This window comes from Symsagittifera roscoffensis, chromosome 1 (assembly GCF_963678635.1).
Source record: "Symsagittifera roscoffensis chromosome 1, txSymRosc1.1, whole genome shotgun sequence".
Lineage (NCBI taxonomy): Eukaryota > Metazoa > Xenacoelomorpha > Acoela > Convolutidae > Symsagittifera > Symsagittifera roscoffensis.
Genome location: NC_087062.1, coordinates 13,374,656 through 13,402,050, shown reverse-complemented (window position 1 = coordinate 13,402,050; position 27,395 = coordinate 13,374,656). Strand labels below are relative to the sequence as shown.

At 33.8% G+C, this 27,395-nt stretch overlaps 2 protein-coding genes across 4 annotated transcripts in view; one reads left to right on the top strand and one right to left on the bottom strand.

Moving 5' to 3' along the window:
* The window catches only part of LOC134857103 (alpha-soluble NSF attachment protein-like), a 396,564-nt gene that overhangs the window by 106,809 nt on the left and 262,360 nt on the right, over window positions 1-27,395 (top strand). The gene's annotated exons all lie outside the window — the stretch shown is intronic.
* Window positions 468-26,791, bottom strand: LOC134854720 (mu-type opioid receptor-like). 3 transcript variants are annotated; one of them, XM_063871086.1, is made up of 7 exons: window positions 26,690-26,791; window positions 24,964-25,865; window positions 23,802-23,953; window positions 23,241-23,355; window positions 3,357-3,560; window positions 1,136-1,274; window positions 468-769 (listed from the first exon to the last, which is right to left on the bottom strand). In XM_063871086.1, exons 2-7 carry the CDS (start codon window positions 25,172-25,174, stop codon window positions 619-621), a joined length of 972 nt encoding a protein of 323 aa, XP_063727156.1. In that variant the 5' UTR covers window positions 25,175-25,865; window positions 26,690-26,791; the 3' UTR covers window positions 468-618. The 3 variants fall into 3 exon arrangements, with proteins under 3 accessions (XP_063727156.1, XP_063727163.1, XP_063727149.1); XM_063871093.1 differs by lacking the exon at window positions 26,690-26,791 and adding an exon at window positions 26,283-26,340 and having other exon boundaries at window positions 24,964-25,697; XM_063871079.1 differs by lacking the exon at window positions 26,690-26,791 and having other exon boundaries at window positions 24,964-26,339.

Here is a 27,395-nt window from a genome sequence, read left to right as displayed (position 1 = left end):
ATCCTAAAGGGCAGTACTGCTCATTTAGTAGGATATCCTGGAGAGTAAAGAGAAGACTGCCAGCATCAACTCAACAAACAAATTAATTTAAGGGCTGAAGTTAAAAAACAGTTTATAGAGGTCCTGATTGTCTTTTAGGTAAATTTGAATAAACGCAAGGATAAATATCATATTGAATTTACAAAAAAATTACTTACAGCTCTTTGAATTTCAAGAAAAATTTATGATTTTGTTTGAATTTACTTTTTTTAATTGAAATTGCTTTTTTGAACTGAAATTGGAAAAAACTGAATCAAATCCGCTGTGACAATTGAAATATATTTTTGAAATAAGGAACGTTCTTTGTGACCTTTTTGTACACTTCACTTTGCTGTTCGATAGTGGAGTTAGCATTCCTTTTAACAAAGGAATTAAACATAACTTTTAAAAATCAAGTCAAATCACGAAAAATCAAACTTGAACGCAAACAATTTTTAAGATTTTTCTTGAATAAACACAAAAAATCATCAAGACATATTTAAATGAAAATCAGTCCGCTCTTTCACATCTGAAACGCAGTCTTTATTGCTCATGCACTTTCTTCGAACTGGAGTTCTCATTGATTCTCCATCTGGCGATCTAGTTCACTCGTCCTGTTGACACTGCTACTGTTCCGCGACCCAACATACTTTTGAATACTCGTCTGTAATTTGGATTGAAGAAAGCATACAATAGTGGATTTAGGCAACTGTTTGCGTATCCCAGGTTTAGTACCAGATGGTAGGTCCAGCTAAACATCAAGGATAATTTTAAAAAGTTATCAAACAAAATGTTGCCAAGAAACGAATTATTATTAGATAAATCTAGGGGGGGGGGGTCAAATTGAATGAGCTAAACTTTGAGATATAGCAAGCTTAAGTTCATTTTTGGAATTATTTGCAATAGCTAGGTTTCAGATGATGCCCATGTCCAACAAGACATTTAAATTCATCGCCCCTATGTCAATTCCTTATCATAAACAAGCAATTCACAACAATAATAAATAGGTAAACCTTTTTTCAAACTAATTTTTGTCATAAAAAATAGTGTTTTATTAGCGAAGTCGGACGTTTAACAAAACAGACGTGAATTGTACACTTTTCCTTATGCAACATGCCTGCCGAGTGATAGTTGGGGGAGGGAGGGCAGGTTGAGGGAGAAGAGGAAAAAGAACATCTGGTCTGGGAGCCAGCAGATGAAGAAGACGGACAACACTGCGAAACAGGACACAGTCACCCTCTTCTGAAGTCGTCTACCTATAAACAGAATAAACACACAATCAAAACACGGAGGCAAAACTGAGCTTCGCAAATTTGCGATTAAACAAATGTAAAACAAAAAAAAAACTAAAAAAAAAACATTGAAACAAAAACTAGGTGAACCAAAACTTTCGTACGTCTCGATAAAATATAACTAGGGGCCCAACTAAAGCTGGAGTTTAAAACTTTTTGAATTTAGTATACTCATGTGGTATGGAATGGGTAGATTCAAAAATATGACTTTGCCCAAAACCTTAGTTGTTTCTCAACTTAATTATGCGAGAAGAGTAGAAACATTTTGAGATATTGGAAATTTCCCGAAGACGTAACATTTCCCTACAAAAAATTAAGAAATTTTCGCTCGTAGGAAAAATTTTTGCAACCGGTTCTTTCGATGAAACCCTTCAGCTCAGATTTAATAGGGTAGTTTTCAAGAAAAGTCAAAAAGTTTTTAAAAAACAGTCAAAAGTTTACAAACTTCACTTTCCGAAATCCATAACTTATTTTCTGCAAAAATTACTCCGAGGCAGCTTCAGCAGAGAAAATTCACAAAACCGGGGTTCACGATTGACCACTTATCCTGATTATTGACAAGGTAGTTTTCGAGAGCAAATGAAAAGGCAATTACTTTTTTTAAAGGAAATTGGGCGTAGCCATTTAAAAAGGTAGGCTTTCAACAAGCTGATGTATCAATCTAACCCTTGATACCAGATTTGGCAGGCTAGTTATCCAGAACAGTAGAAAAATTAAAGATATTTTGTTATAAAATTTGGGCGTGGCTGCTTACGCAGAAAAGATTTACACATAGTGTAATTTCGAGTGAACCCAGAAGCTTAGAAAAGTCAAATAGTTTCAAAAACAGGAACAAAAAACAAATGGGCTGTTCCGAGAAACAAAAATTTTTTGCAAAATTTCAAGTATAGCCGCTCATGTAGAAGAATTCACACAACTTATTTATCGAGAAAAGTTTAAAAGTTTAAGAAAGACGGTTAAAAACCGAGAATATGACTTTTACGACAGCCATCATTTTTGTGTAAAAAAAATTTGGACGTAGCCGGTTAGGCGGGGGAGCGTCCCACAACCCGCTTTATCCCTTGATTGTCTCAATTTGGGAGGCTAATTTTCGAGGAAATGCAAAAACTTCCAAAAATTTGAGTCAAATGTTCACCCTACAGACTTACTTTTTTTTCAACGCTGTAGAAAAGGTAAAATTACACTAGGGGATTAAGCAGGCACACAGGGTAATGGGCGGACTTTCCATTGGTATCCTTCTCTTGCAAAGCGGTAGAGCACTTTTTGAGATTGTTTTTATCAAACAGGGCTAATACCTGTTTTATCAAACAGAAATTCTAAGCAAACATGCCAATGGGGCAACTAAGCCGACAATCTTTGAGCAGCATCTTTGAGCAGCATAATTTTTCTTACATTTCCAAGTCCCGCATAAAATTACAATGAAAACACTTTTATTTGCAATTTCAAATAATGTTGCTTAGATCACAAAAAAATCCGTGACAACTAAGCCGACAAAACTTGAGCAGACAAACGAAAGTCCGACAAAATCATACTGAAAGAACAAGGTCCATTTGGGACCCGATTTCTAGACCTTTGAGTGCAAAGGCGACGCGTTATCTCTAGGCCAAATGGGAATATACCCGGAAGTTGTTGAAGTTCGATAATAAATCAAGTTGAAAATTTGTAAGAAAAGTTGTTTACCGGGAAAAAGTCTAGTTCCCGGTTACAAGAAACTCGCTTTCGCAAGTTAAATAAATGCAGTGAATTAGTGTTAAGCTCAGAAATTTACGAAAATTGCATTGTTTTGCTGCGACGACAATTAGAATTCGTATCGAATAAGTGTAGCATAAATGAAATGGAAATAATTTTTTAAACCAGACACCAGGAAAAAATATCCAAAAAACAAACCAAAATTTTTGCCACAAATTTAATCTTAATGATATAATCTTTCATCCCGTTTTATCTAATCATTCCTATTACCTAAGTCTAATTTTCCACTTTATTCTGATCAATTACATCGAAATAGATTTTGTCAAAAAGAACCAATTTTATGAGCAGAAGTTATACCCTTCGAGTGAGGCGGCATCCGGGACAGAGTGTATGATATGTGAGCATATGCAATCAACATGAGTAAGGTAGGCAGGAGTAGCATTCCGAAGAGAGACCAGAATCCGCCCCAGAGGAAAAACCAGGGGGGCAGGGAGAAATCCACCACACACATGTCATCTCGGTCGGAGGATACGACCCAGGAGAGGATGATGTAGGAACAGGCTGGAACATTAGGTTGGTGGAACCTGATCTAAACTACATTTTATGATTGGATAAATTAGATATTTTACCAATGTAAAGTATTTAATATTAACCAATCATGATCCATCTAACTAACAACCCACTTATTTGTAAGTGCTGAAGTTACTTGTAATTTCAGCACCAGAGAGATTTGAATTTAACTTAGAAATTAGTTGGACTCTCCCGAGCACTTCAGCAGCCGCAATAAACCAGTATACCCTAGATCTATTGAGCCTAGCAGAGACTAGTTAAACAACCTGAGACTAGATAGTATAAGAGTAAGATTAGGATCGGTATTAGACTAAGAAGTTGCACGAATCTATCCGGCCGAAAATAAGATAGCGTGACGAGCAGACGGTGTACCCTATCCGAAATTACTCTATGAGTTAACCAACTCGGTCCTAACTCATCTGGTGCGACCATAAGTCTCGAACAAGACCTTAATAGCTTAGAATTAACCAAAATAGATTAGAAATTAGACAAAAACATTTACAAAATGTTATACGACAATAATTTAATCGAAATGTCTCTACGACTCAATAGATCAGAGCCAATATTCCGAACCATAACAGAACTACCCGGAATTGGAAGAAGACCTCGAACCAGAGACGACATACGACAAAGTAGAAACTTGCCATATAGCTATATGATAGTTAGGCAAAAACCAGAACAAACTTTTATATTTAGAATATTACTGGCAATGAATTTAGATTTTCATTTGCAAACATAAAACCTTGAAGTTAATCTTCAAAATCATTTCAGGCGCTAAACAAAATTATTAATATACAATAACGATTGATAAAAAGATCTAAGATCGTTTTCCTAAAACTCTGCAGTAATATACAAAATATGTTTGAAAAATATTTATTGAAAAATAAAAAATAAAAATTAGTAGCATGACAATAAATGGTTAGTAATCATAAATCATCCTGTTGTTCCAGCTCCATCACCTAAAACATAACAGCAATCATAAACCCACTAATATCATCAAAACACTAAATCTTTCCTTTACACACATTTAAAAATTTATTAAAACTTAAATTCACTTAATTTTAAAACCAGATCATCAAGGCTTATCCTTGGATCTTAAATCATTTTCTACTTAATTAAATTTCAAATTTGATCATCAAGGCTTATCCTTGGATCAAACAGAACAACTTTGTTCTCCCCCACCCACTTAATTAGTGTCTAACGACCTCAAACGTCGATTCACTACCCAACCCTTTCTAAAGACCTAAGACTAATAGAAATTTTTAAACAAAACTAATCATTCAAATTAGGATAAATAGTGAAGAACTTCGGTTATTCATCCTTCACTTGACCCCCCCTCTTACCAGACCCAGGATAAATCTTAGACTTAGTAAGTTTAAAATAGTATCTAACGAACTACTCGCGTTCTAATTATACCTGAACCTTGTGGATCGATTTACTATTCTCCAACCCTTGAACACAATCACTACCCCTAAGTAAGATTAAGTAAGTTAACACCTTAACTTATACTAGCCACGAGAAAATAAAAAATCATTCTTCGGAATCGATATACTTTTCTCTCCAACCCTGAACAAATAGACCCAGGTTAAGCTAACCAAAAAATCGTAAGAACTAACAGTTTAGGAAAATAGAAATCATTTAACAACCTTTTGCATCCGTCATCCTAAACCTTATGTCATTTAAAAACCTAGGAAATAAACAAACAATCGTTTTACACAATTGTGAAATAGATAACAAAAAATACGACCTTGTAATCACACCTCATACACAAACAGTTGGATACATTCGAACAAAACGACAAACACTAAAAAGAAAAATAATAACGAAACAAAGACAAATAACACGAAAAAGATTTTCAAAAAACCGAAACGCATTTTCAGAATCAGAAACCAACAGTTTAGACGAACTTTACAAACTAAAAGAATCAATAGATAAAAATTACCCACTTCACGATCAATTATATTTTTCTGACTCAGAAACAACTTCAAATTCATCAAAAAGAGGAAAAAGAAGAATAAAAAAGCAGTATAAACACAAACCAGTACATTTATACAATTGGAATCAACCAATTCGATACATTAATAATTACATATTAACAGTCATCGAACGAAAAAATGAGCTCAACGCACACTCCAGGTGAAGAAAGTCCAGATGATGATGAAATCTTTCCTTTTATAGTAGATGCAACCACTGATAGAGGACAGCATATATTTTGCAAAAATTTACTATTAAATTTATTTGAACCCGGAATCAGTCCATGTAAAACAGAGTTCCCAGATGTAAAAATCAAAAGACAAATCATAGACCACTACTTAAAAGATATATGCAACATAACACAACAGTATGGAATCTACTCCATAGAATTCACCTCACCAAACCATAATAATAGAAAATATACAATTCAAACAGACGATCTTGATTTAGAATTTTCAAAAGTTTTTTCAGAATATATAAAAAGCATCCAATATCATAACTCACAAAGAGCAAACTCCATATTCACCAATGAAGTTTTCGCAATAATATATAGTTATATTTCGATATTAGAAAACGAAATCCCAATAACAAATGTCTCACCGACAGAAACATCTAAACATTTAAGAGTACGACATGAAATCACACTACTCTCTAGTTATTTAAACATCATTAAAGAAAATTTCACGAAAGACGACGTTTCACAACATACAAAACACGATCTACAAAAAATTTTGGCATGGTTCATAATAGATTATTTCACACACAATATTGATTTAATTGCACAAGCAAGAAAAAATTTTAGACCCCAAAACTCGAACGATGATACCGCTATCACAGAACAATCAGATTATGTTTGGGACCCCGAATGGTCTCATCCCGCATTTATAAGCTTCCCACAAACAATCTCAAGTCAAGCAATAAGTACAATATCTTACATAAGAGATTATGTAAAAGTAATACCATTAACCATTGATGCGACACCATTAAACTATAATACATTTTTACCCGATACACAAAATAATAGTTTAAACTCTACAGTTATACACAATGAAAACCTCAATGGAACTAGGAATCTTACTCAACAAGATATCCAGACACCATCACACTTCATAAATGAAGAAATTGTACACACAACAACTACACAACAAAGTATTTCACCAATACGCCCAAATTTAACAACACCAAGAAATACAAATCCTTCACAAACACAGGTAACCTTACAATCAACCGTTAAACCTTCGGTTGCCCCTAAATATTCACATATGGATTACCAAACATACAGACCCATGACAATACCATCAAAAACACACAAAACATTCACTAGAAACAACTTTGCAGACCATAATTATAATTATACACATCCATCAAAAACATATAACCAACCACAAAGAAATTTTAACCAATATACAAGATCTCGAAATTGGGATAACCCAATGACCCAATCTAATTCAATAAATTTCCAAACAAATCCCCCACAGGATCACAGTGAAAATTACCCATTTTTTCAACAAAATAAAAATAAAAAACAGACATCTTATCAAATGGATTATTTATCCTCAGATGATGATTTCTTACAACCAGATTCATTTGCACCAAATACTCAAGAATATCGTAGACAAGGAATACAGAGAACACGTACAAATCATAGAAATTTTTCTCCACAACCAATAGATGCACAACATCAACAACCAATTCAACAACAAAATCTAATTAATACACAATCTTTTCAACCAATTCAACAACAAAATCCAATGACTGCACACTCGTATCAACCATCACAAATGCAAAATGAAATACCACTCCCATATTATCTCCAACAACATGAAATAACAAGAAACCAACTTTCAAATTTTTCTCAAATGCCAAATGCAGCAGAATCATTACAAATGACAATGAATCCATACCTTATGGGTGGATCATCAATAACATCAAACAAACCTTTAATGGTTTTCACAGGAACAGACCCTGAATACTCTGTAGAAGATTATTTAAATGCAGTAACAGCCAACCTGATTTTAAATATTGGACCTGAACCAATAAATACGCCACTACATCAAAATTGGATACATCGACGCACAGCGTTAATACAAACAACCTTAGATGGCGCAGCCCAAAAATGGTTTTCAGTACTACCTCTAGAAATAAAATCAAACTGGAAAAGGTTTACACAGGAATTTTCAAAAATGTTTGACTCCGAAAGAAACAAACAACAACAAAGAGTTTTATGTAATGAAATTCGCAGATTACCAAACGAAACCATCAAGCAAATAGCAGTACGAATCGAAACACTAGTTCGAAAAGCATATTCATTAAATACACATGACTATAAAAACACAAAGATGACAGAAATCTTAATGATGACCTTAACACCACAATTAAGGAAAATAGCAATAAAAAAGAGAGCATCCCATCCTTCTTCAATTCGAGAACCCGATTTAGATTTTCGAAAACTAGTAGACAAATTAGAACAAGCAGAAATCACGATGAAACTAGAAGAAACGGAAAATCTGAAATTACAATACGTTAATAGAATTGAAACGACTCCCACTAATATTAATAATATACAGGAATCAGAGACAGACCTCGTTGAAAAAATCACTGAAATACTCAATATTTACGAAAAGAACCCGAACTTTAAAGGCAAACCATCTTTCAAAAAATGGTGTAATTATTGCCGACGATACGGACATAGTATTTCCGAATGTAGACAAAAACAGCAAGACAATCAAAATAAACCTCAAAAATATAAAGAACCAAATAAATCATTCTATCAATACATGAAAAAAGATCAAAATCTACCGAACAAAACAGTTTACAGCAACAACAGTTCAGGAAAACCACTCCCGAACAATACAAATTATACAAGAAATCAATCACCATATAACTCAAGTTATAGAGGAAGATCACCAGAACGAAGAAACACGAATAATTCATCACAAAATCACTACAATAGACCAAATAGTCGAAATAACTACTCCAGATCAAATTCAAATACACAACGATTTGTTTCTAGATCTAATTCCCAATCAAGAAATAACTACTATCCAAACAACCAATCACGAAATTCATCATACAATAGGAATAGAAACTACTCCTATAATCGAAATAGAAGTTATTCAAACAACCGAAACCAGAATTACCCGAACAATCAATCAAGGAATAACTCATATAATAGATCGAACTATAACAGACCAAACAATAATTACCAAAACAGATCGCGAAATAATTCACAAAATCGACACTCAAGTTATAATAATCGTTATAGAAATTATTCCCAATCACCACACCGGAATAATAATAACTACAATAATTCTAATAATCGCCACAGAAGTAGTACACCTAAACATCAAAGACAAATCAATCAAGTACAGTCAAATCCAGAAACAACATCAGACCCTCCAGGTATTGATGACACAGTAACTGATACGTTACAACTCAATCAAATAAACTGTACATCATCAGATTCAGAAAGTGATACTGAAAACACTCTTTCTATCAATATGATAAAAGTCGAAAATGACTATGAATCTGTCATATATGAACAACCCTTTCCATCACACATATATGAAAATCAATCAGAATTTCTTCAAAATTATTACACTACACCCATAAATTCCACACCAACGACGCAAGAAACAAACGAGATTAACACTACAGATCAAACCAATAAAAAAACCAAAACAAAATGCTTGAATACAAACCACATTTATCAAAATATACAAAAAGAACAACCCAAAGAAAAAATTTGGACAATACCATTTCTCTTAGAAAGCCCAAGAAACAAAGAATTTCAACCACCAGACCTTGAAATAGATTTTTTAATTGATTCAGGAGCAGAATCAAACATAATAAACATCCCCACATGGAATGAAATAAAAACTTTACACCCAAAGCTAACACCTCTTGAAACCTCCAGTAAGTTAGCAACAGCACAAGGATCAACATTGATAAACTACGGAAAAATCCAATTATTTCTCCTCCCCACCAGAACAATGGAACAAAGCAAAATTTTAAATAAGCCATTTAAACAAATATTCCATATCACTGACATTAAATATAATATCATTGGAATACCATTTATTTCGAAGTATATACCAACAATTAACATACTAAATAGTAAAATATTAATCAAAGATAAATATACAAAAACAAAAGAAACATCCTTAACATTTTTTCAAAGATTAAATAAACAACCACCATTCTTTTCAAAATTCTACCCGATATTTAACCAACAAAGAAAACACCTAAAACCACTATCAGGAAATATCTATAATTTTTCAATCAAACAAGTTCACCAATATGATAAAGAACAAAACAAACAAAAATTTTATATGTCAGAATTTGAATTCAAACCTATTCACAAATTTTTCAAAATCACAATCTCATCCATAAAATATTTGAAAAATTCGAATTCCGATATCATTTCCTTACATGTCTATAACAACACACCTTACCAAGTAACATTACCTTTAGGACTTTTAGGATATTGTGAAACCAACGCTACAATATCACCAATACACGAAAAAGCCTATCGCGTAAATAATATACTCCAATTACTAGATATTTGCCAATCTACAATTCTTAATGAAGAATTATCTATAAATAATATAATAAGTAACGAAAACAGAAATACGGATTATTTCACAAAAACTCCATATTTCAAACCTACATTCAACATAAGTAACTACACAGAGGACCAACAGAAATGTTTAACAATGTTTAATTTCCAACATTCACAAATAACACAAGACGAATTCGAAAAGTTAGCCAAACAGCTAATTGAATATTCATCAGTCTATGCAACATCAAAATTCGATGTTGGAAAAATCAGTTCATCACTACATCTCCCGTTAAAACCAGACGCAGTTTTCAAAAAACAGAGAGCAAGTAAAGTACCAATTCACTTACATGATAAAGTGAACAGATTACTCGATATTTTAGAACAATACAACATTATATCACCAGTTAATAAAGAAGAACAACCAAAAGGCAACACATTTATCAACCCCGTTATCATTCTAGCTAAAGGAGAATCATTAAAAATCGTTCTCGACGCTAGATACCTCAATTCACTCATAGATGAATCAAAATGTAATTGGCCCATTGAACCAATACAAGTTATTTTAACAAAAATAAACGGCAAATACTTTACAACCGCCGATATGAATAGTGCATACAATCAAATGCCACTAGATGAACAATCACGACGTTTAACACAATTTGTTATCGGAAACCAACAATATGAATTCAACCGCTTATTCTATGGAATATCCATAGGACCAGCAGCATTTTCAGCTTTTATGAGCAAAATTTTTAGACCACTGATACTCAAGAAAAACGCAATCACCTATTTAGACGATGTTTTTATGCAATCACAAACAAAAGACGAGATGTTCAATGTTTTAGAAAAATATCACCAAATACTTCAGAACGAAAATCTGAAGGCCGCCCCCGATAAATCACACTTCTTTTTGACAAGAGTTAAATTCTTAGGACATAATATAGAAAGAAAAACAATCACTCCATTGAAATCACGCATTGACGCTATTCAAAAACTTCAACCACCAACAAATAAAAAGAAAATCCAAGAATTTCTTGGAATGTTAAACTTTTTAAGTAAATATGTTTATAAAATGCAATTATATCTACGACCATTTTATAACATCCTTAGACAACAAAATAATTTTGAATGGAACACAGAACATCAAACACGATTTGAAGAAGTAAAGAAACTTTTAACTGAACAAATTTCAAACACAATTCCAGATTCAAATCAACCATTTTATGCAATGTGCGATGCTTCGAACTTTGGCATCGGTGCAGCACTATTACAATCACATAATGGTACAAATAAAATGAACCTCATATCAACAAATTCTCGATTATTCACTCAAGCAGAGCTACGACTCTCAACTCTAATGAGAGAATGTACAGCCATAATATATACACTGACAGAATATGAATTTCTGATACTTGGATCAAAACATCCAACAGTTCTATTCACAGACCATAAACCAATCATCTTTCTCTTTACACAAAAATCTAACCCAAACCACCGAGTTTACAGATTTCAACTAATTCTAATGAAATTTCCAAACTTACATATAGTTTGGACTGCAGGAAAAAATCTTGCATTACCAGACACCTTAAGTCGAAATACACCACCTGAATTACTTACACGAAAAACAACAGTTGAAATACCCAAAAACATAAAATTCTACCTTGCAGAAAACGAAACATCACCCCGATTGGAATGCAAATATGCAGTAAAAACTGATATTGAACAATCACAAATAAATAGTTTACAACATTTCCCACTTTATTTAGATTGTCAAAATAATCATTATGAAGTTGATTTACTTGGAACATCAACTTTCAAACCAATCCCATATTCTCAATGGATAAAAAATAACACCCAACAAAAACGAACAAAACAACACCCGCCTAAAAAAGACCATTTTCCACTAATTGAAAAAGAAGATTTAACTGATAAAATAAATTTATCAGGACCACAAACAAATGATTCAAAATACACAATAAATCAAGTTTTTGACCTCCATGACCCACTTGATACAATACCTTTATCTAAATTAGAAATCGAAAACATTTTTCTCCCCCCAACAGAAACAATTACAATTTCAACACTGAAACAATATCAAAACCTTGACCCAGTAATTCGACAACTGAAATCATGGCACAAATATAAAACTAAACCTATCAAAGCAGATTCAACCATTCTAGGAAACAAAACACTCCTCCGATACTTTCGCAAATTTAACAACACAACCATTAACGAAAATACAGACCTTTTAGAGTATAACCTGAATGAATCTACAGTTCCATGTCTCCCTTTAAGTATGATTCTTATAGCTTTTAATATTTCACATACACAAAATATTAAAGGACACTCTGGATCAGAAAAAACATATTCAAATTTTATACAAAACTTTTATTTCCCAAATGCACCAATTTGGATAAAAGTACTATGCAATGACTGTATAGTATGTCAACTAAATAAACCTTACCCAAATCAAAAACAAATAGCACAAAAACAAGATTTTAAAGGACAAAGTTTGTACTTTAATCATCGTATCTCATTTGATACTAAAGGACCAATTTCACCCTCATCAGAAGGAAACTCCTACATTATGGTAATTGTTGACGCATTTACACATTATGTAGCACTTAACCCAGTACCACATTGTAACGCTTATTACGCTTACACAACACTCTATGAACACTGGATAGCAAAATTCGGACTACCAGAAATTTTAGTTACAGACAACGGTACAGAATTCATAAATAATGAAATTATCACACTATGTCATTTATATAACATTAAACACAAACCACGTACATCTCATGCACCTTGGACAAACGGCTTAGTCGAAGGTATGAACCGTTCATTACAAGAATATCTTAGATGTATCATCAACGGAAATGATACAAAATATACCGAATGGTCAGCAGATGTAAAATTATTTCCCTTAGCGTATAATTCACAAATTACGACAACTTTAGGAATGTCACCATACGAAATGGTTTTTAACCAAAAGCCACGCAAACCAATAATGTTTACAGCAAATTCTCATAAAAACGCACAAGGTTATTGTCAACCAAATAAAGACTCAATTTGTTATAACCTACCTTTACATACACACGATGAAGATCATTTTCATCACCCACAAATTCTTAAACTAGCCTCCGGTACACACACCGAATGGATTCTAAATAGAGATAAAAAACACAATGAAATTTATCAAAAAATAACAAAAAAGTTATTACAAAGACAAAACATTAATGAACAAATCAATTCACGTTTTACACCAGCCTCCGAATTAAAAATTGGAACATTTGTTTTAATACCTAATTTTAATACTCAAAAAGGAATTTCTAAAAAATTACAACCCCTTCGAAAAGGACCATACCAAATAATTGCAAAACCCACTGATGTCACATATAAAATTACCGACTCAAACAAAAAAGAAATCGTTCAACATCGAAACAACCTATTACCTTATTACCCAAAAGAATACGCACTCCGCGAATTAACTCAATTATATTCTTTCACAGGATTAAAAATCATTCAAAATGAACCACATCTGAAAAACACAGAACAAAATGATAACCCCACCGAAAATCAAAACACAAAACCAACCACCACCAAAAACAATACACAAAACCATAAAGAATCCCCAAAACAAAGAAAAAATAGAAAAATGACCGAACAAATAATACCCCAAGAACAAATCGACAAATCAGAAAATAGAAAAACAACAAGACTCCGAAATCAACCACGTAAAAACTATAAAATATTCATCCCCCAATCTAAAATTTTAAAGAAAGTGGAATTTCAAAAGTAATTTTAACATTATACTTCACTATCTTGAAACCTTCGAAACATTTTTCATTTACATTTTTCAAAATAACATGCTGACAAGTACGTAATAATTCTAGTTCAAAATAGACCAATAGGATTCATCCAATCCGTCACTTTCTCTTACTCAAACTAAGACCAATTAGACGAATCATATAGAACTCCAGGCACATCTATAACTATAACTTTACGACCTCCAGGTCAAAAATAAGCAAACCACTCCAACTTGACAACTAAAATAAATATCACCATAATACCGTACCCCTCCCTTATCTAATAACCCAAAGATCAACAATATTTCCCCAACTCAGACCACGAATACCCCCAAAGCAAATTTGTTAACTTAGCCTAAAGTAACAAAATGAACATTTTAATTAGCCTAAAGTATAAAAATCTCACCATACCCCGGATCATTTGAAAATTGCCCCCAACAATTTTTTACAAAACTCAACCCACTTGTCAAAAAACTAATAAATAATCCGACCACACTAGAAAATCGCCTCAAACAGCAAAAAATATTCGACCAAGAGATCATTTCTTAAATGCTCTTCTCTCAATCAGTTACTCAAATACTCATAAATCTTAAACATTTTTTTACAATACTTGAAACCTTTATAATATTTCTTTTTGATATACTTGAATCTTTTCTAATAATCCTAATCATTTTTTGTAACATTTTTTTAATTTTCTACACTATACTCGAACTATTCCTCCAACTTTCCAAAACCCTTGATTACATCCACAGGTACGAGTCATATAACTTGTCTAAATGATACGAACAATTTTCAGTAGAACCGATATTTTTTTATTGTTTGTAATTTTCATAACATTTTTATCATCCCTCATTTTGACAATATGTAAATGTATAAAGAAAGCAATCTTCACATTTGCCCTAGCAACAATCCTTCTAATTCTTTTTTTGGAAGAATACTATAATAAACATAAACCTTCCCACTAAAGTAACAATTCAAAAATCCATCAAAAATTGCTACCCAACAGTCACAGAATCAGTCTTCACCGACATCATCCCAAGATAACCAAACACCACCTTCAACTACTCAAAATCCTCAAACATCTACACGAATTTCTTTTCAAGACAATCCATACACTTTTGAAGAACGACATGCTCGTTTATCAGAACCACTAGAACCAGTTCAACGACAAGCACCTTTAAGCGAACCAACATATAACCTATACCCAACACTACCACAAGAACTAAGTAGAATAAGAAATTCTAGTCAAAACCAAAATACAGTCGAAATAAATAGACAAATTATACATCCTCGACGAAACAAAAATCTTCAAACTCCCCGAGTTCATTTTGATATACCTCAATCCCCATCACAAAACACTCCAGAAAACCCCATTGGTATATTACCAGAAACCCCTACGCTTCTTTCACAACGTAGCACCTCAAGCCTACCATCAGATTACTTAGGTTCAACGCCAACATCTGAGCAAATACGTGAAAATCCTTTCAACCCTACAAACCAAACATCACGATTTCCATATTGGACTACACATTCATTTACACAAGGTGAACCAAATTTAGTCAATGACCCCATAGATATTTCTACGGATACAACAACATCCTCATCACTACCAGAAACATTATCACTACCATCAACACCATCAATAAGCAAGATTTCACCACCACCTTTTAACTTAAATTTTCCAAATAATCTCGACGCCAGATATCGAGAACAATCATCAATAAATATTCCTTTAAGACTAGATTGGAATACATTTACAGCACCTCCACCACTATTTGGACAACATCAAGAAAGTAACCGCCTTCATAACTGGGCACTTAATAGATTACAATATCGCCAAGATATTCACAACGATATCCGTGATCACAATATTCAAATACTCCAACAAAACAGTTTACAATTAAAGTTTGAAATCACAGTTAAGTTAAATAATATTACCCAACATCCCTACCCATTAAATCCACCTAACATAACAGCTCAATCACTACCACCACCGTTTATAACTACTGAATTAATATACAAATACGACAGATATACCAAAAACACAATTGGCTACATTACATTTTATAATCCATACTCAGGATTATCATACACATGTATATTCTAAAATTATTAATTTTTCTCCAACTCCTTTTTCTAGTAATCTCAAATCAAAACATAAACCCTTCTCCTCGTACAGGACCACAAGATTTATTAGTAACACATTACGATTGTGAAGAAAATGAACAAAAAACACTACATAAATATGCAATAAATCAAGTATCACAATGTGAAACAGAACCACAAGCTATAGAAACCACAGATGTAATAGCAACACTCTATTCAAAAGCCCGAGCAACAACAGTTACAGGTTATAAATTCACAGCAACATTTTCCGAAAAGAAAGTACATTGTTCACAAGTCTCGAACGGAAACAAAAACCGACTTGACCATGAATCATTCTATCAAAGTAATATAGAACGTCTTTTACATCTCAATCCCGACGATTGTAAAAATGAATTACTTAGACTAAACATCACACAAAATAAAAACTCCCAAAGAAAGTTAGTTAATTTTCAAGTTTTTCCAGACTCTGTACATCAATCACAACTTGAAAGACACCAAGGACATATAAAACTAGACGAAAAATACCCGTATAACGGCGCACACGGACGATTAACCTATGACCTACACGATAAACATTGGATACCACACATTGGTATAAATGACCCATCAAACTGCAAAGCAGACACAAAAAATAAAGGATACCAAGAAATAATGTTTTTTGATTGGAAAATACAACTCGAAAAAATACAACTAACACGAGATTTATCAGATAATACAATGATCTATCAAGGAATCCGATTACCTTGTAAAAATGATCAAGGTTATTGCGACCCTACAACGAGAACACAAGCAACAATTGTTTGGTTCCCCGAAGATACATGTACAACATTTCAAGTAGCAAAAATACACGCTCGTATGATAAAATTTCACGAAAAATATTTTATACAATCAATTCCATATGAACAAGTCCATCCATCACGAAAACTAAGTTCTAATTTTAGAAACATAGACAATATAGAAAATAAATTGACACGTTTTCAAATATATCAAGAAACAGAACTTGCATGTAAATACAGGAATCCACTTCACAGAACACAATACTCTGAAATATTAGTTGAATACGAAAAAGGATTCGACATGACCACTGGAAAAGTAAAAATCGACCCATATGCCACAGGTCATCCTCCAAACGAAGGAACATCCTATATACCAGTTAATTTTGAAAAAAAGCAACGGACAACCTGGTGGACATCTAAAACCCCATGACACCAGAAGCACACGCTTACAAGAATTATCACTAATGAATACTACATATTTCGGTAATATCCACTATGATATTCATTTAGATATGAAACTAGATTATACAATTAGCCGAATTTTTCAAGAAATGTCACTCTCCGAATTAGAAACACTACACCAACTATTCGAATTAGAACGAACACAAATATTACAATCACTTGCACTAGCAGTATTAAAAATACCCTATGCAGGATACTTATTATCTGGAAATAGATCAAATTTTTTAGACTATGAAGGAAACATCTTATGGTTTTATACTTGTACTAAAAAAGTATCACCACTATACGTTTTTGAAGATAAACGATGTTATAAAAGAATCCCTATCTTTTATAAGAATAAAGTACATTTCGTGGATACACTTTCACGAAGAACCTATTTCTGGGATACCGCAGTCCCATGTGGATCAGAAAACAGCCACAATGTAGTACAACTAAACCCTGATGAAAATAAATATTATCTTCTCACTCCATATCCCACATTAATGCAATCACTCAAAAAATTTTCACCAGAAAGCATTCGCGCTATTGCTCGAAACCCAAATATAGACTTACAATCAATAGGAATCTATTCAAAATCAGATATTCAACATCACATTAGAACACAACAATTCCAAGAATTATTAACACAAATGGACACTATACAAAGACAATCAATAGACCAAAATTTACGCAAACTTGCAGAAACCGCAGGATTTGCCGATATCTACACGCAAGACTATAGCGGATATTTTAAAGACATTAAAGATTATATATATCTAAACGGTGAAAAATACCGTCCCCAAGATATATCACCAATTAACATTTTTAGCTTTGTTACACTCAAAAATGAGATCCTCGATTTTCTAGGATGGCCCTACTACATCTTAGAAAAATTGACTATTTTATACGCAATGTTTAACTTTATTGGATTTCTTTTCTCACTTTTAAAAGGAATCTACAACACATGTGCTATACACACACAAGTAAACAGACAAGCAAGCGTAGCACGCATACTCTTTGCAGGATTTTTTGGAATCTTTTCTACATCTATAAACAAAATTCTTTTAGACGCACAAATAAAAGAATATAACACAAAAATAGCAACACGACAAAATACATACGACGAAGAACATAACAATGTAGACATAACGCCAACGGCACCACAATTACCACCCCTACCAAATAACCATCCACTATCCCTAGTCCCACGAAATTTTCGAAATTTAGCCATCACACATAATCCAAATTTTCGACTCACCACATCACAAAGTCCCATCCAACATATAATGACACACCAGTCACAAGATGATAATACTTATGAACAAATTATTGAACAACCCCATACCACCGCTTTTCAGTCTCAAAATAATCATTTTTTTAGCCCACGATGAGCCGCCAACTTGGATCACTACACCGATCAAATTCCCACCCAACCAATCTTACCTCTCCAATCCCAATAATACCACTTTTTGCTTTTCCGCCACCCGATTTTTCACCTAGTAATGTAACATCAGGCATGAATTCCGACACTAATTCACACATCTCAGTTTTATATTCCATCTCACAACTCAATAACCCGAATATTGAAACCCCCGATGAATTTGCCGACTCAGAACCATCCCCATCCAATAATTTTCATAACTCTTCTAATTTTTCTCAACCCCCTTTTCAACCCATATTATCCAATAACCCTGACCCAATCACTCCCACACCCTCTTATGCTTCCCAAGTTACCCCAACCTACTCCTCATACCATTCTGACCAATCATCTCATTCTCCAGACACCCCCCGAATCTCCCCAGAGCTAGATAATTTTATTACCCTTCAACAACAACCCTACCACCTTAATACCCCAACCATAAACCAAATCTCCTCCACAATAAATTCATCCAACCCCCCTACCCCTACACCCTCTTCAAATTATACTGAATCATTAGCACCATCATCCACATCAACTGAATCTTCACTCAACACTAATAGAGCTTACCGCACTTTTAAAAGAAAGTTCCCCAACCATCCTTTCCCAGCAAAACCAGGAACAGCCCGTGAATACATCAACCACCCCAAGCATACTAACACAAAAGAATTTTTAGCCATCACCTTACCCTCATTCCCACAATACACCTTAAACACCCCCCACGACACTAACGAAACACGCAACTTTGTAGATGAATACGTTTTAATGCCCACTCTCTCTTGGACCTCATATTATCATTTTACTAATCCTCTTTGCTTACCTTTATCTAACACTCACATCGATATAGAGCGAAATACGGACATGCTATATCGACTCACTACACCACTAACCGCTAGACAATTTACTTACGTTGGATATAAAAAATCACTAAAAACACACACTGCACCTAGAGCTAACGAATATACACTCGAATACTATGATCACAACATCATCAGAGCTAACCAAGATCAATTCTTAGACGACGATCGCTTCGCTAATCCACAAATTACCGAGAAATTTTTCATCAAGACACCATATATATTCACACTAAACATCTTCGACCGAAAGTTTGATCACATTATTTCAGAAGCACTAACAGACACACAAGCATACGAAAGTTTTAAAGAACGCTTCCAAATATTTTCACTAACCTTTCATTTCCTTGCACCACACGAAAGAGATTTACACTGCTCACACGATATTATGTTGCGCACTAAACAAACCCACACATATAGTTATTATCGCTTCATCCAAAATCACTTTGACCTACACACACCCTCTAGACAACCACACCATCGTTTTCAATTCATTAATTCCAAATACACTTCACCATTTTTCCTAAATTTCACATATTGTATTAAAGACACTAACCTCCATGGTATTCTTCGTAATTATGACCCCATAACCCAAATGTACATCTTCTGTCCCATCACCAAGACCTTCAACGCCGAAGAATCCCGACCCTTCCTTATCCCGCACGAGTTTGTACAACCTATAGAAATCCCAATTTTAGAATTCATCCACAACACTAAATTCAATCACAAATTATATAATCTAATCCAAAACACACCTTATGAGTTTGCAGTTGGCACTGAAGAACTAACCACTATTAAGGCACTTCAATTGCTTTGGCCACTGCTTCAGACTAAAAATATCATCCGCATCTTAGCTAAACTACTAACAACTTCAGAACTAATTCACGACATCTTCCCCCACGGTTTTTTCCCCGACGACTAACAGGTAAGTATGAATTAAATGAATATAACTAACTAATTGAAATATTAAAAAACTCACCATACTTTATCCATGTTTTCCTTAGATTTTTAGCCTTCATCCGACGATCACCTACAAAAACCACAAAAAACAAATAAAGATCGCAAATTTCATCAAACAGACTTCAACAATTCTATTAATCTCTTACACTTATAAATTTATAAATTTAATACCAATGCAGTAAATTCATTTCTAAAATTTTCCCCACAAGCAGTAAATCTAATTATGATGAAAATTTGTAACTTAAAATTCCCCCATAACTAGCAGTAAATTTCCAAATTCTATGCAGTAAATTAATAAAATGCAATTGCAGTACTAACCTTTTGATATTTTCATTCATTCGCACAGAAATTCTATCCACACTCGCACAGCTCGCCCACGAAGAATTGTTTAAAATAATGAATTTCAGTTTCAAGTTTTCACACTCAACAACTCTAACATATAATAACATGTTTCAAACTTTCCTTTAACCCGGTTGGAAAGGAATCATATACTAAACAAAACTAACCAACGCAGCTTACTAAATACCACAAATCATAAAATAACAGCATGACTAAGAAAAGGAAACCAACGGTACCCAAACCGGATTAACCCAGTTTAAAACTGGATAATTTATTCTTTTGAAGACTATTATAAAGTCTAAGAAAGAAATAATAAAACACAAAAAAGTCGAAAGACAAACCCATACCACGAACAATTTACTTTTTGGAAAAAGGACATAACCAACAAGACATAAGAAAAACCACAACAAACCCAACATAAAACGTTGTCACATAACAGGACCCCTCACAAAAACCGCATGAAATCATACTCCCACTCCTGGCCTAACCCACCAGGAAGGACGTCCTGAGCATGCTCTATAGCCGGCCTAACCCACCGCGCTACATCCACGCTTTGTGACCACACCTCTATTTTTAATAAGAGCTACTCAAGTGTGAGTAACTCTTCAAAATAACCGAACTAAAACAAAAAGCTTTTGTGAAAACAACTAACTAAAATCATAATTAAAAAATATTAAACTAATAAATGTTTTATAAAATGTAAATTACATTATGCAATACATAGATCAGAATACAACACCAAGGACGAACATCTAAAGATCCCACTACACTCGAGAGAGAATGACCAACCACAATCGATATGCCACTCACAATCACAACTCAAAGGATTTAGAGTACGACTTGACTTCGCAGAAAAGGACTTCATTGAACTAGACCAATGACCACCTCGATGTTCAAGTATACGTACAGATCCGAGTAACCAGGCATCCCCTCCACGCACAATCTCCACGCCATTCCCAAACTAGATCAGACACAAAAGAAGTTCTCCACGCAGAACAGAAAAACCTGACATAGCCAACCATTCTGAAATCAGATTTGAGTTTGTGGCAAAGACTTAGTCGTTGTCACTAGAAGACACAACGTCTTATGTCTCTAACTCCAGCTTCCTGGAACTTCTTTAACAAAGAGGAAACGGAAGAAAATGATGTTCGCCAAAAACCAACGTCCATCATCCATCCTTCAAATTGCAGAAGAACTATTCTAAAAAACTCTGTAAAACCCGGATGGGTGGAACCTGATCTAAACTACATTTTATGATTGGATAAATTAGATATTTTACCAATGTAAAGTATTTAATATTAACCAATCATGATCCATCTAACTAACAACCCACTTATTTGTAAGTGCTGAAGTTACTTGTAATTTCAGCACCAGAGAGATTTGAATTTAACTTAGAAATTAGTTGGACTCTCCCGAGCACTTCAGCAGCCGCAATAAACCAGTATACCCTAGATCTATTGAGCCTAGCAGAGACTAGTTAAACAACCTGAGACTAGATAGTATAAGAGTAAGATTAGGATCGGTATTAGACTAAGAAGTTGCACGAATCTATCCGGCCGAAAATAAGATAGCGTGACGAGCAGACGGTGTACCCTATCCGAAATTACTCTATGAGTTAACCAACTCGGTCCTAACTCATTACTGTTAGAAAAAAAAACAGACCAAAAAAGTTAAAACTAAATGTCAGGAACGTTATGTCCCTTAATTAAATCGGGAAAAAATCACACTATTTAGAAAGCGTAAACAGAAGAGAAAGCGAAAAGAACAGACTAAGTATAACCAATTTGAAATGCATCAAATGTATACTATCTGATTGGCCAATGCAAATATACCCCTTCAGCTGAAGAACACAATTGTGAATTTATTCTTTTTAAAAAAAAGAGTGAGAACCCGATATAAGGACCCAAAACTTAGAAAAAATCATCGGGATAACTTTTGAGGAGCTGCAGACGTTCAAGAGTCAACCGCTTCCTCAAGGTGAGACCGGCTATGGCAAAATGGATGGCATCCCCCCTCCCCCGCGGTTGATTCTCCATTGAGTATTTATCATACTAGAAAACATCCTTTGTAATTTGGATAAGCGATATTACTGTTCCATTACACCCCTGGCCCCCATCCCGCCTAAAAGGGTGGCAAGGGGTTATGACGTAGAGTGTATTTTATCCGCCCAATTTTTCAAATAATTTTTAAAAAAATTAGAAAAAAACTTCAATTTCTGATTTTTCCTAATATTTTTTAAATAAAGGTAGGCGTGGTCGGAACAATTTGTACTACCGGCTAACCTAGCCTAGTTAAACTGTTTAAATTATTTTTTTTCGATAATTGTTTTGATAAATGATTTAACATTTTAGTGTTGTTCTAAGTTAAATGGCATGAAGTTGAAGCTACTACTAGTAAGGGAATTAAAAGGCGGAGTTTCTAACGAATTACTAACAGATCATGCCCAGCAACCAAGTCATGATGATACAAGTGGTCAACACCGACCGTCTGCCGAATACATCCTTGTGGCAAAAGGGTCGGATCACACACAGGTAGCGGTCAACCGTCACCTGCATAGAAATATAACAACAAATTTCAATGAAACATTTGACAAAACTAAAGAAATTTCAAAAAAACTTTAAGCTATTCACAAAACCAGAGCAACTCACAAAGAGTAAACTTTTAGTCTTATTTTTCATACAACCGCGAAAAAAAACTAAACATCATCATAGAGACAATGAAATCAATTTTATTTTAATTTAATTAAATCAACGTGTTTCTTGAGAGCTAGGTGTTCTGAAATGATTTAATCGGACAAGAGTGAATAAAGCTTGTTTCAATTTTGAGTGTAAAAATCTTTAAAAAAACTTATTTTTTGGCTGCGAGTTATGAAATAATCTGAGCAGAAACGATTGTTAGTGCAAATCTATAAGAACTTATTTTTGAATTTTCACTTATGAAATAACTCCCTCATACAATGAAAAGAACTGGTTTTAAGTTAGAGCGTAAATATCACCAGAAGAAGATTGAAGATGGATGAATTGAGGAGTGCCCACAATGGGTAATCGGAACAGTAGAGACGACAGAAAAGTTGAGCCCCCACTCCCCTCCCCGCTGGTTTTGAGAGAGTGGGCAGTGTATGGAACAGGATCAGAGATACACCACTCACTACACACATCAAAGTTAATGAGACGAAGAAAAATTTATTACTTACAAAAATAATTTAAAATAAGAATAGCCGATTGCTGTGCAAGTTACAGAATGTTCCGGCGATATTCTTTAAAAATAAAGTTTTTTTCATAGTTGTTTTCAAATTTGCGTTGTTTTTTTTGAGGGGTGTAATGAAAAGATCTCGTGCATCGGTTTTCGTCGAAAAAAGACAAGAAAAAGTTTTAAAAACCTGACGGACTGTATTTTGCGGGGAAAACAAAAGAAGAAAAATTAAAACACACCAGAATACGAGGTTTCTTCCCATTTTTCAAATGGTCGGAATTTAAACTCATTTTCAAGAGAGGGTTAATTAGCCAACAAATTACAAAATTATTTATCTTTAAGAAAATTCCATCTTGGAACAACACCAATTTATTTTTAGCTCTTTATATTTGTTGTATTTTTGCGAAGTGGTGAAGTGGCCAAAATCTCCAGTTATCAATCGAAAAAATGGAGTTTCGAGGCCCACCAAAGAATCGTGTTTGTTGCTTGAGGGTGAGGCAGCATTACCCAGCCAAGAAAAATAACCAAAAAATGCGTGTAAGCCTTAACCAGGCGCACAACAGCGGTTCTTCGTTAAGCGCTGAAAAGTAAAAACCCCCCAAAAAACAGTCTACATTTTTGAAGACCTTTTGTCAGTTTCGGATTAAAATTAGCTTGGCTTCAAAATATTTTACATTTTGAAGAATTTTTGTCAGTTTCTACATTTTCTATATTTCTTCAAAATTCTATTTTTGAAGAACTTTTGTCAGTTTCGGATTAAAAATAGTTTGACTTCAAAATATTTGTCGGCAGGATCGAATTTAAATCATTCTTTTAAAAAGTTTTTAACCTGTTGTTGGTAAATTTGACGTTGGTAAAAAGGATGACGGTCCTCAAAAAATCATTTTTTCTATTCATAAATATTGCGTTTTTGATTCCGAATCGCAAGTTAGAATGCTCAGTTCCTGAATCCTGACTTGACTCACGGAAATCCACAGATGCCAAATTAGTGATGATGCAATTAGTGGGATTGCGTTTCACTTTCTTCATGACATTTGCTAGAATGACCAGTCCATTTCCAGCTATTGCTGCCACGCCCAACGAAAGACTGATTAGCCAGTAAAATGGAGGCGCGTCGGTGGAAGAACAGGCGTTAGGGGTTCCTCTGAATTCTGTATGTTCCAATGTCCCATTCATCGTGTATAAATTAAGATTACCCAGCTATCAATATTTAAATCAATTTTTAAGCCAATCTCTTGAAGTTAAATTGAAAAGAAGATTGTGAAAAGTGCGAACTAAACAGTTGGACAATAGTTGGACAAAATGTTTTTTTTGTTGAAACCAACTATTTATCAGAAAATTGTCTTATCAATGAAAACATTCCGATTTACCGACATGAACGCCCAAAAATATTTTTCAAAACCAACCAGCGAAATTATTTATATTTAGAAATTTAACGCGTAATAAAGAAGCGTAGAGGGCGGTTTCTATGGAAACTCGCTTTTATAAGGGATACTCAACACATTATTTGAAAAGGTGGGCAAAAACAGGGATGAATTGACTTCAAATAAGTTTTCAGGCGTGACCGAATAAATAATTTATTACAAGAACAAACAAAGCGAAAATTTAATGTAAATTTAAGGAAAGTTATAACAAAGCAATAAAGCCTCAAACACGAACTAGAAATTGACCAATGAGGGTAATTGGCATTGTTATGGGGCTAAATCAACTGTTAAGATAGAAGATGAAGGGTGCGTCGAAATTAAATAGTGAAATGAACAAACGCTTTTTTGATCTTGAATTTATGACAATTAAACTATTGATCAGCCTAGACGCCACTTCATTCAATGATGATTAAGAAAACAGTTTTTGAAAAATGAAAAAGGAGCTGAAAATTGAAATAATCATTATTTATTTCTTGGAACAGTTCAAAGTAATAAGCAAAAAAAAAACTGTTCGGTAAATTTTTTTCTCAATAAACTTTAACCTGTTATAGAAATGGCAGCCAGTAAAGTTTTATCTTTAAAGGAAATAAGTTTTGCTATAGGCAAACAATGTGTTGTCATTATGCATACAATGCTGATTCAAATAATCCGGACAAAACCAACGAAATTTGAAACTTCAAACGCAATTTTCTTAAAATGGGGCAAAGTTCGACAAAAAATGAAGAGAACGAAAATTGCTTAGAACTTGACCAGAATTAAAATGGTGCAACTTAATTTGCGAAAACTCGGAACCAAAATTTTCCACCAAAAATGACACATTTTGGCTTTTTTTAGTAAATCAAAAATTACGCAGAAAGTACCAAGCTAATTGATAAGAAAACTATTTCGAAGGGAGCCTCCAAAACAGCCCAACCAAACTTTATTCTTTGTTTTGTTATGAATTTTTGCCAAACAAAGGTTTGTTTGGCACAAATACAAAACAAAGAATACAATTTAGTCGACTCCAAATTATTACAATCTCTTGACCCAGGTCATGAATTATTCAGGATTCTAGAAAGCAATACAAGAAAGGAATAACCACCTTTCTTGATCACTGGTTATACACAGTGAAGTGAAGAAAAACATCAGACATAGACAAAATGTTGGGGAAAATTAACAGAAATTACAAAAACCAATTAGAAAACATGGCAACATTTTAATTTTTTAGGTTCGTAGGATACTCGATGCAAACACAAAAGTTTGTGGCAGTTAATTATGAAAAGGCAACTAAATTGACAGAATACACCAAAACATTTCTGACACGGAAGCGGAAATAATTATCAGTAATTATCAAAATTATATAGAAAGAGCGCGCACGATTTTGAACAAGCGCAGCTGAGCAAGCGCACTGTGAATACTTCATGAACAAAAAATATGGAAACATATATCTAATGAAAAAAGGAAAGAAAAACAACAATACTTTCATAACTAGCTTAATTTCTGTTAATTTTTGTAAAATAAGAAAAATTTGATTCAACACAGAGGCGAAGTTGCACTTCGCATGCACAAGCAAAAATATGACCGATAAAGCTACTGAGAAAAACTGAATGAGTATAACTTAGAGTCTATAAAATTTCTTAAGTGACGCACGCCAAATATGAGTCTACATAAATGCTAAGTGACGCAAACCAATTATGAGGCATTAGCAGTACCAGTCAATTTGAAAAAAAAATACCAATTAACATACATAAAATTATAGAGCGGACGCATTTTAACTAGTATACGAAAAATTTCATTAAAAACATCCAACCCTGCCCAGGTTCGAACCCTCTTACTTTGTTGCGAGTCTCCTTCCCTACCTCTACGCTACAGATCCGTGATATTTGAAGCTAAAGTGCTATTTGTAATAAAATAGGCTGTGTTAATATCCTCAGCATTGGCTGTTCTTAATAGCCGGTTATTGATCAAAATGAACACTTTCAAAATGAACACAT

Excerpts from the sequence above, each read along its gene's own strand:
- LOC134854720 (XM_063871086.1), bottom strand. The coding sequence starts at position 25,174 with ATGAATGGGACATTGGAACATACAGAATTCAGAGGAACCCCTAACGCC. Across the intron at positions 23,954-24,963 it reads TTTGGCATCTGTGGATTTCC|TGAGTGGTGTATCTCTGATC; the intron begins GTGAGTCAAGTC and ends TGATGTGTGTAG. Across the intron at positions 3,561-23,240 it reads TTGGTTGCTGGGCATGATCT|CCTGTTCCTACATCATCCTC; the intron begins GTTAGTAATTCG and ends CTAATGTTCCAG.